Source organism: Seriola lalandi, unplaced genomic scaffold (assembly GCF_002814215.2).
Source record: "Seriola lalandi dorsalis isolate HSWRI2012SDOR001 ecotype SW California unplaced genomic scaffold, Sedor1 jcf7180002054208, whole genome shotgun sequence".
In the NCBI taxonomy this organism is placed as follows: domain Eukaryota; kingdom Metazoa; phylum Chordata; class Actinopteri; order Carangiformes; family Carangidae; genus Seriola; species Seriola lalandi.
The window spans coordinates 329,299-340,517 of record NW_019524761.1 but is presented as its reverse complement, the minus strand read 5'-3'; the positions used below and the strand labels follow the sequence as shown (position 1 = coordinate 340,517).

At 42.1% G+C, this 11,219-nt stretch overlaps 1 protein-coding gene across 1 annotated transcript; it reads left to right on the top strand.

The window, feature by feature from the left end:
* The first annotated feature begins 7,089 nt into the window (after positions 1–7,089).
* fabp6 (fatty acid binding protein 6, ileal (gastrotropin)) lies at positions 7,090–8,848 on the top strand. Its single transcript, XM_023404058.2, has 4 exons — positions 7,090–7,243; positions 7,341–7,516; positions 7,699–7,788; positions 8,708–8,848. Exons 1-4 carry the CDS (start codon positions 7,177–7,179, stop codon positions 8,756–8,758), a joined length of 384 nt encoding a protein of 127 aa, XP_023259826.1. The 5' UTR covers positions 7,090–7,176; the 3' UTR covers positions 8,759–8,848.
* Positions 8,849–11,219: the final 2,371 nt, after the last annotated feature.

Sequence of the window (11,219 nt, the reverse complement as noted above, 5' to 3'; positions counted from 1 at the left end):
TCTGTGGCTGTTGAAAATATAATGTCAAGCCCAGCCGGTAATTAAAGGCTAAACTAAAACACTGATGTCTTCCATTCACCGGCTTGCTCTCTGTTAAAAATGCACCTATATTACAAAGCTCTTTGTGCTTTGCTCAGCCCAGTTTACACCTTCACTTCTTTACATTATTTAAAGCACCAACGTATTTCTCTCTCCTTTATTTTCCTTTACTTCTGTCTTTGCTCCTCTTGCCTTTCATCGATTCTCCTGGTCTCTTCTCCTCTTCTTTCATGCCTCATCTTTCTTCTCTCCCATACAATAAATCTCTGTATTTGTCCCATCTGTTCTTTCCTCGTCTCTCCCCTCAACTCTTCACTCCTTGTCTGGCTTCACACTTCTCGCCCTCCTCTTTCTCCCTTGTCTCCCTCTCGCCATCCTTCCCTCTCATCTCTTCCCACACCTTCCTCTCTCCTCCTCCTCCTCCCCCTCCCCTCCTGCAGCCGCCCCTCCTCTCACCACCTCGATTCACCCTCTGATGATTGCCGAGCACATTTCATTTGACATGAAGACAAAGGGCTGAGTACACATGTGGTTTCTGTGCAAGTCCTGTGTAATATGAAATATTAATGCAGGCATAATTTGACTCCCTGGATGAGGGGCGGAGGTGGGGGTAGTGGGGGCTTCATAATCACCAGTGACTGCCGCTTCCTTCCCCAAAGGATGGTAAGGCTGTCAGGATGGATTGAGAAACGGTAAAGATAACAACAACAGAATGTTTACTGTTGGCGGCGACCGTGGCCTATTTCTGTCTCACTGTTTAATGGTGCGATTGGCTCGTTGCCCGAGTCCCTGACAGGCTTTTCAGAATGAAAGGTGCTAGGTGCAGCGATTTCAACCGTCAATAGTCATGGTCAAATTAGATGTGATAGACTGGTATAATTACCATAAACAATTGGTTGCCTCTCCAGCACAACAGCAGTATTGCTATAGTCCTATATTTCATATTTGCCACAAACCACTTGACTTCAAAGAAGATGTTTCTAATTGCTCCCTGTTCTCCTCCCTTTGCTCCGTCTGTTTCATCTTTTTCTTTTTCTCTTATGATTATGATTCACTCAAACCGTACCGTGTACTTTTGTGAGAAACCATGAAAACTTTAGCACTGTGTTTTTATGTTCCTCTATAAATCAATCTCTATTTTTGTGCTGTAGATTGTATTAAAGTTAATCAAAAATCTGACCTATTGGTGAAGCACAGTGCGGCTCACCTTTTTATTGTTTTCATTTGACAAAGTCTGCAAGGTCCTTGAAAACGAAACACTAGCAGTGGAGGAAGTTTATATTTGATACTGTAAGGCACCCAACTATATTATATTTAAATTAAGTATTTTGATTTAATCTCATACATGTGCACCGCAGCGTTTCAGAAGGAAGTATTATTATTATTTTTGCTTCATTAGATTTGACAGATGTATTACTAGTTACTTTGCAGACACAAATTTTACACTATGTACAGTAATTTGAATTAGCTTCACCTTGACCAGGTACAGCATTAAATCACATTCGTGCATCTTTAATCACAGTTAAATAAGTTCATATACAGGCAACTGTATAATGATACAGACTTAACATTAGCTAACAGCATTATATTTACACTTCTAGCAGACACGGAGCGACATAAAGATTCATCCGGAGTCATGTATTTGATGACCTGATGAATCTAGGACTAACAGTCCCTCTCCTGTGAGACTGCAGCTCTTTAGACGCTAAATTCTCAACTACTAGGTTCAACAGCTAGTTGATAACTTTGCCCTACGATCATCTGGAGCTGGACAGGCAGCATGAAGTGGTTTTATCTTGCTGCTGCTGCTGCTGCTGCTGCTGCTGGAGTCAGGTGGATGAGAGTGGTGACACTGAAACAGTAGAGTTGAAAACGAGGACCTTAAAGATGCAGAGCTGAGGGCGACGCCATTGTAAATATAAAAACATCTGGTAATGCAGCTTTAACTACTTTTCATCTGTTGCAGCATCATGCTTCTGTCACAAAGACGTATTGTATTTATACTCCTCTACAGTTAGTTACTTGACCTTAACCAGCCAGAGTAAAATAATCTATAAACACACGCACTCATGCATAATAATACAATAAAACACGATGAAAGGATTACAACTTTACACAGAAGTGCATTTTACTACTGGTATAGTAGTAAAGGGAAAAAAGACGTATAAACTTGGAGTACTAGGATAGCAAATTAGCTAGTTTATTGCACTTAATGAAGTCATTTCCAAAAGCTGCAGAGTGTTAAAGAGTTTAATGAGAGACAGTTCTTCAATGCACAAATCTGCACTTCAGTCACATCTGCTGAAGAGATTTCACAGAAGCAGCAAACACAGTTGGCGTGTTGCGGTTCTCTTGGCGTCACCATCCCCTCGATTCAGTTACACCTCTCCACATTTAGTTCACTGCTTGGGTTGACTCATTATAATGTTTCTAATCACAGCAGGTGTTGTCTAATAACGTGCGAGCACGCCGCACTCGTGTTTGTCTGAAGCTGCGATTCCCATACACCGTCACCCGCGTGTTCCTCTCCGTGTGATACGCAGCGAAAAAACTTTCTGAATCAAAGCCAAGCATGCACACACACACACACACACACACACACACACACACACACACTTTTCTCATGGGAACCAGCTTTTTGCACCCTCTCTCTTTTTTTCTTTTCTATATTTCTCTCTCTTGCACACACACTCACTCACGCTGGGTGACACCCATGCACACACACACACACACACACACACACACACACACACAGACAAGGTCACAATTTGTCTTTCACGTTTAATTCTTTCCATATATTCTCTTTTTTCTCTCTCTCTCTCTCTCTCTCTCTCTTCCTTTCACACGCAAAAAGCCAGACGCACATTTTTCTCATGCACATAAACACACACACACACGCACACACACACACATACGCACACAGGCTACAGTTGCATCACTGGTGAATTACCATGCCGTTCCGCGTTATTAAACATGACACTCGGCCCAGATAATGGAGCCTTTCTTCATCTCAATTTGGAAGGCTAATCTTATTGCTTTGATTAGCAGCAGCTTCATTTGCATATCAAGGCCTCCCCTCCTTTAATTCCTCCATCGCAAATCCCCTCTTTATAGCTGTAGATAAAAGGAATCTATCTATATGTATCTTTCTTTAGAATCTTTTCTTCCTTCCCCCTCTTCCCCTCCTTCGCCCCCCCTTCTCCTTCATTTGTTCATATTCTTGTTTTTATCTTTTCTTGCTTTTCATATTCGTCATCGGTTCTGCTCAGACGTCTTTATTTCTTCACATACACAGAAAGATAATAAAACAAGAGCAGAGGCGAAAAGTGAAGCGCTGGTCGACATGTGATCGGATGAGGTAATGGTCAGTAAACTTAGTCACTCATTATCCAGTGTGGTTCACACTTAAAGAGGGGAAATGGGAGATCAGAAAAAAAGGGATCGTTTCAGCAAAAGTTTAATCTACAAGCTGCTATTAAAGTGTAACCGCAAGGTTACAACATCGGCTATAAACGGCTGCACTTTGCCCACGATTCACCTTGACCTTGAGGCGAGTAAACACAAATAAACGGAGAGAAGACGATTAGTCCGGGACATTCTGCATAACACATTTTTGTGGCAAGAGATGTGCCGTGTGGAGACGGGACAAGCACAGACGGAAACCTCCTCAGTGGAAGTTAAATGCATAAATCTGTGTCTTTTTGTCACTTCATTTCTACGCACCCGTGATACCACAAACCCATACCAATAATACCACTGCCAGAATCACCCATACTGATAATGATACAACTTATTATGAAAAGCTGCCAATGTAGGGAAGAGTACTATTTACATACAGCAATTATCTGGCTTGTCATAATCTTAATCTGAAAAGTAACTAGCAACTAAATCTGTTAAATGAATGTAGTTGTGAAAAGTACAATATTTGTTTAGTGGACTAGAAGTAGAAAGCAGCAGAAAATGGAAATATTCCATTATAACAAAAGTACCTCAGAACTTTTCTTAAAGGAGCTATTTGTAAGTTTTTGCTAATGCTACATAGCGAACGTTAGCATCAACAGCTGTTTACTTACAAGTCTAGAAGAAACGTCGTGAGATCAGCATCAAACTTAATTTCTAAACAGATATTAACACCATCACATCTTTTCTTCTACTGAAGTTAGCATGCTAACCAGCTAGCTGCGGCTCGTCTCGTCACTTTCCGATAGCGACTCACTGTAGCCTCCAATCCGCCTTGAAGACGCAGCGTAGATGGCTGAAGCTCTTTTCAATCAATCGCCGCCACCTGCTCCTGGCAAGAAGGTTATTATATTCCTTTGTGCAAACTGATTCACCTGTGTTTTTAGAATTATATAGGGGGGGGGGGGCATAGATAAATGCATAACCTTAAAACCCGGTGGAAACCATATGAAGAAATGTGCATTGAAATGTCACACAGCTGCCTGAACATCACGCAGAATGCTGCATCATCAAGTAAAGGTCAACCCGAGCCCAATGTCGTATCACGCTGTTACAGCACAACGCTGCAGCTTGTCCAAAAAAAGAAATAAAACGACAAAGACACTGCACATGCGAATAAAAGTGTTTTTTTTTTAAAATCTGCATTTGTTCACTTGAGCACATTGACCTCCTGTGTGTGTGTGTGTGTGTGAGTGTGAGTGTGTGTGTAGTGTGTGAGTGTGTGTGTGTGTGTGAGAGAGCACAGAATCAGAGGGAGAGAGAGAGAGACAGTAAAAAGACATAATGAGTGTCTTTTATAGGATGTTGGCCAATATGATGTTTTATGTATCTATAAAGAGCTCCAAGGCCATGTTGACTTTTCATGGTGTAGAAACACTATCAGTGGTCTGTGAAAATGGCTGTATTGTGCGAGATCGAAGTGCAGCATCAAAAGCTTTTACCTATTCACGGTTTGTCAGAATTGAAAGCCCGAGGTGCTTCAGTCATGTAGTCACCTTTAATGGACAATTTTCGGCCACCAATGTGTACAAGCAACATTATACTGTGATTCTGTTAGCAGCGAGGCCACGGAGTGTGTTTCTTAAAGGAAGAAGTGCTTTTTTTTGTGCTACTTGTTTTTACTGTTTTTATTCAGTTTGCAGCCACTCGCCTGCTGACAGAACTCTCTCCGTTATCTGAAGGAAATAATACAGAGCGTCTTGCGGTGCTGCTTACAGTTAATTATGTTTAAAAAATACTGTCGCTTTAGCTGGAAAAAATTAAAATTAAAAGTGTGACTAGTTAAAAGGCCTTTAGAAATAATAAAATAATAAACGTCCCCCACTTTCACCAGCTTCCTCCCACAATGCAAAGACATGCAGGTTAGAGCCACTGGCGACTCTAACCGCAGGTGTGAACGTGAGCTGTGGCGACGTCTCCAGGTTGTACTCTGCCCTCGCCCCAGTGTCTGCTGGGATTGAATCCAGCAAACCTGCAACCCTAAAAGGGAATAATAAATGAATGAATGAAAAATAAAACATGTATATGACAGTTTAAAAACACTGAATAAAAGCAGTTTAACGTTTAAAGTCAGTGTTTCACCGTCAGAGAAGAGCTGGGAGCTGAGATTGATGCTAACTTTTGTTTTGGTTGTTTCTCTGAGAACTCATGAACCAGACGTTCAGCAGGTTTTTACCAGCAGCTGAATCATCCACAGAGGTTTCCTCCTCTCCACAACAAACAAACAGAGGATGAAACGGACCGTTATCATGGTTAAAATCACAGATTTCGTCAGGTTTGAGACATTTGGGATCATATAAGTACACAACTGAAATAAATATAACATAGGTGTAGTTATTTTAATGTAGAAAAGTGACATATTATTGCTTTTAAAAGCATAACATTTAGATAAATGCAGTAGTAGAACATGTAGATATTTGAGAGTGTTGGCCACAAACAGAGAACATCATTAACTCTGGAAGATCACGCTTGTATTAGCTGATTGGCAGCTGTTTCATTCATGCCTCAAAATCAGTGTTCACACACCAGCTGCTCAGCTGCCAGCCGACCAGCAGAGTTCAATCATCGATTATTATAATGTAATATTGTGCTGATGCCTTCTCGTCATTTGCCATTTAGCTCCCTTCAAAAGCCCAATGTCCGAAAACTAACTACAAAACCGTTTGCTATAAATGATCTGTTCCTTGACGTAAGAGCCTGTGACTGACACACACACACACACACACACACACACACACACAAATAGATCCTATCAAATGTCTTATTTAATCATGTTAGAGTAACATTAAGCTAAAAAAACAGACTTTTTAGAAGGTGAATGACCCATTTTTAAAGGTTTATATCTTTAGTAAAAACAAATGTGCCACTGAAAGTGTTGAAACATGCTCTGGAAATGGTTGATTTTAGTGTTTTCATAGGAACATGCACCGTGTGAGCAGAACATGCACTAAAATAAGTAATACTTTGCAGATGCCCGTGAATTATAATGACTTCATATTATAATTTGTCGGTTCCCAAGTTCCCAAACAAATTTTGCGCTTAATCAAATAATCAAAATCTAATATCCACACAGTGATTATGATGCAACCACATGACCATTTCTACTCATAAAATAATTATTTCTGTGGCTTTAAATAAATGAAAAAGTCCTCATGTATCACATTCATCACATCCTGGAGCTCTGTCAGTGCTGGTCTCTGGATAAAGACCTTGAATGACCACGATGACCTTTTCCCACATCAGACCACATCGGCGTAAAGATAACAAACTACTTCAGATTGAGGGATTATACTTCCGTACAAAGCTCTTTATTTGATTCTACATTGCGCAGCAGTAAAAGCGGAGGCTGTGGCCATAAAAAGCCGTTGCAGGAGAGTTCATTGACCTGGAGGTGAGGTACCAGCTCGCCGTGATGAGCAGTCAGCGTTTTACTCACTGTCTGGGAGCTCCATAAACGCCCGTTTATGCGGGTTATTGCCCTCTCCCTCGTAGCCTATTGTAGTCTTCATCTTCAGCTGTAATTGCTCTCGTGTGTCACCACATGCAGATGAAGGGAGGGCGGCGAGAGGTGTACAGTATATAAAGGGGGAGCAGTCTCGGTCCCAGTACCTTGCTTCTTCCCTCTGCTTTGCCTCAGTGTCTGTGCTCGCACGCCTCCGCTCACCAACACCACACAAAATGGCCTTCACCGGAAGATGGGAAACTGAGACCCAGGAGGGATACGACGCCTTCTGCAAGCTGCTCGGTGAGAACGGAGACTAAAACCTTTCTCAGCCGCACGACGCATGCATTTTGTTTGGGCTATAACAAACTCACAACCTCTCTTCTTTTCCCCGCTCTAGGTATCCCCGATGACATCATCGAGAAGGGTCGCGACTACAAGCTGATCACAGAGGTCACCCAGAGCGGCGATGACTTCTCCTGGACCCAGATCTACCCCACAGACGCCAAGGTCACCAACAAGTTCACCATCGGCAAGGAGTGCGATATGGAGACCATCGGAGGAAAGAAATTCAAGGTGTGAGGGGAAAGAATCCAGAGCTCGTTCTTGAATCGTATTAAAGTTTAAAGGTTCCTGCTGTGCCGAGCAGAAACATGAAACCATGTGGGTGATGATGAACCCAACGAAGAGAGGGAGGCAGGATGGACGGACGCTCCCTGGTTCCCGGGCTGATTATAACCTGTGTGTTGCGTTTTCAGGCCACAGTGTCCATGGAGGGAGGCAAGCTGAGCGTGACCTTCCCCAACTACCACCACACCTCTGAGATCAGCGGAGGCAAGCTTGTCGAGGTAAACACACTGACTCACTTGTGCTTTTAGTGCTGAGGACCTGGCGTGATGACAGCGGTTATTATACTCAAACGGGATCATTAGAGATGTTACATTTCTGTAGCTGGGGAGCAGCATTAGCTAATGAGAAGGAGCATCTCTAATGTATTGCATAAAATCTGAGCTGATGTGAAATAATGTTTCTAAATCCTGCAGTTCCTTTTGTTCCCCAGTCTGCTTCAGAGAGTCTCAAGAATTCACTTTAATATTCAGGAAAAATAAGGCACAAGATAGAAAAATAATCTCTTTTGATGATATATATATATATATATATATATATATATATTAAAGTAGGACTGGGCGACATGACTGAAACTGTCATCGCGATAAAGATTTCCACATCAGTCGATATCGATATTTCAAACAATATGATAAAATATGCATGATTAAAGTCAAAATAGTAAGTGAATAGAAAATGAAGTTCTGCAGCGTGACACATGTGACATGATCAGACTGCAAAATAAATAAAAATAAATAAATAGACAGTGAAGATTTGCACTGGTTTCTGGCCTGCCGCTCGTTTGGGCCTGTAGTTTCTTACTTCCTGTGTTTTAACGGGGGATATTGTTCCAAATGATGGAACAGGTTTGTAAAGAGCCAAAATATCTCCAAACTGCTGAAGTTGAGTGTCCTCTCTTCTCCACGATATCTTCGTCCTCCGAGCTGCGTTCTGCTTCTTTCTGCGGTTGTTGCTCATTTCCTTATTTGCTCAGTGCGCTCCACCTTCCAGCCCGTCCGCCTCTGTGTGCGTCTGTTAATAATATCACGCTCTGGCCTGTGGTTATACCTCTCGCCGTGCATCATAAGTTGCGCAAGTTGCACTGGGAAAGCACATTTCCTATTTTAATAATTTACTTCTTCTTCTTCTGTCTCTCTCTAGACCTCCAAGGCCGGGTCTGTGGTGCTGAAGAGAACCAGCAGGAAGCTCTAACTGCTGACTGACCTTTGACCTGTTTCACAGTTACAACAGAGACCTCAGCTACTGCAATTAAATAAACTAAGACTATGACACTAACATGAATCTGTGTTTCCGTCTGCACTTTCTAATGTGTGTGTGTCTCATTGTTTTACTTTACTTCTAAGGATTAAATGTGGATTTTAAACATATAAAGAGCTGCCCAAAGCGCCTCAGTGTGCTCCGTTAAAACACTGGAGGCTTAGAGAGCGAGCGCCCGGCCGAGACTCGCGTTATATACAAATATACAAATAGCGGTTACTTTACTTTATAGTTTAGTTATGTAACAGCAGCAATGAATGAAAGGAGGCAGAGGTCGTCTTGACATGTGGCAGGTGAACACAGCTCCACCGTGCTGCTGCTGGTCTGAGTGTCCGCCTGAGAAGCAGAATAAACCTAAAATATTATCATAATTAAATTATTACGATCGTCATAAAATCAGACCGCTCAGAGGAGCCAGCCGAGAGCAGAGTGTCCAGATATGATATATATATATATATATATATATATATATATATGATTTGATTGTAAAGCAAAACAATAAACATTTTATTTATCTATTTGGATACCAAGGTAGCAACAACTCTCCCTGGGGTCCACTCAAGTATAAGTTGCATCATAATGCAAAACAACGTCAATTAAAATCAAGGACAAAAAAAGGAAACAAGAAAATAACAACAAATACAAACAACAGTAAAATAATACCATTAAAAACAGAATATATAGTGACTGAAGAGTAAAGAGAGGGTTAAAAAAACATAAATAAATCACCAACAAGTTCCTCATTAATGATCATTTATAATATATTTCTTCAATGTGAAACTGTGACGTGTTAAATGTGAAATATCTTGACGGCATAAAAATAATAAACACGATTTGCTCTCTTATCTTTATCTGGTAAAGGCGATAGAAAAGTCCTGACGTCACATCTGGAGCGGCAGCTTTTCCAAAACCTTCACCAACTCATTCAGCGTCGCCCTCGAGCTGCTGGGCTTCGGTTTCAATATATTCGATAGATTCGATAGATTTGAAGGAGGTTTCACGAGTTCTCGGCTTGTGAATGAAAAGCTGGTGCAGGATTTCTTCTTCTTATATGTGTCACTAAGACCATGAAGTAGCTGCTGCCCTCTCTCTTCCTCTCTTCCTCTCTCCTCGTCGTTCTTTCCCACCGTTGTTTCTCTCTGTTCCTCTTCGCTTTCCTCTCCTTTTTATTCTTTCCACCTGTTTTCTCTCCTTTGTCCTTTCCTTTTCTCCTGCCCCCTGTTCCTCCTCTGTCCTCTCCCCCGTCACGTCCTCTCTCTCCCTCTCCTTCTTGTCGCTCTCCACATCTACCCTATTTCTCCGTGGCTCCCAGCCAAGCAAACAATCAGTTAATTAACCAGCTCAGTCCCAGGATCATTGTAGCAGCTCTCAGAGGAGCACTGTGAAGGCTCTCATGTCTCTAAATTTACAGCTTCATTAAGTGGACCGGAGTAAGGTACAAATCTTTTGAATAAAATTGCCAGACTACAGCCTCAATGCATATGTGTGTGCGTGTGTGTGTGTGTGTGTGTGTGTGCGTGCGTGCACGCGTGTCGGCCTTGACTTGAGAGCCGGTGACTCAATAGCTCCCTAATGAAAACAAAATCTCTGTTTTTTGCCTCTGAGGTGGCAATTGTTTTGGTGTAATAATGAAACGTCCTCTCTTGCAGGCAGCGCTGCAATCAAGATCTGGCGCTCCTGGAAAATTAGGGTTGGAAGGCAACAAGCAAGGTGTCATTTGAGCATGTTTGTGTAGCTCAGCACTGGTGCAATCACTCTGCAATATCACTTCCTTTGTCCTCACAGACAAACAGGCCTAATTGGCTATTTCCAAGGCTACTGTTTCTGATTGGCCATTCTGCCTCTTTTCTGATTGGTCTCCATCACGGCAGCCAGAAAGTGGAGAGAGAGAGAGAACGGCTTGTTATCGTCTCCGTGTTGTGTTTCTCTCTCTCTGTTTTGCAATCTGCACCGTCAAGCGCACTTGAAGCCCGGGCCACAACACGAACCCGCGTTCCCTCGTGAAAACCAACTGCTACTAACGAGTGAGCGCCGTTTCCATGGCGTTGCCACTTTCACAACTTGTCAAAGAAACCGTTTGCAAAGAAAACTGAACTACCCGGCGATGTGATTTATCATCCCAAGTCTTACTGATTATTGATCACACGTGGCGATGAGGAGCGAGGGTGTATTCTCATCTCGCAGTGACACATATTTATTCAATTAACATATTTAACTCTTAACGTTTCCCTCCTGTTAATCAAGGTGTAGAGCTGAAAGCTGGAGAAGTTGCAGACAGTGTAGTGAGTCACTGGAGTGTCTCATTGTCAGTCGGTGGTAAATATGTGGAAGTGGTTCATGAGTTCAGCTCGTCTGACATCTGTTGGACCTGAAACTGAACTTATCTGTTATAATA

What these genes read in the sequence shown, in the direction of transcription:
- fabp6 (XM_023404058.2), top strand. Translation starts at nt 7,177, where the DNA reads ATGGCCTTCACCGGAAGATGGGAAACTGAGACCCAGGAGGGATACGAC. An exon ending in CGCCTTCTGCAAGCTGCTCG is followed by an intron (nt 7,244 to 7,340) that starts GTGAGAACGGAG and finishes TCCCCGCTCTAG; the next exon opens with GTATCCCCGATGACATCATC. An exon ending in GCGGAGGCAAGCTTGTCGAG is followed by an intron (nt 7,789 to 8,707) that starts GTAAACACACTG and finishes GTCTCTCTCTAG; the next exon opens with ACCTCCAAGGCCGGGTCTGT.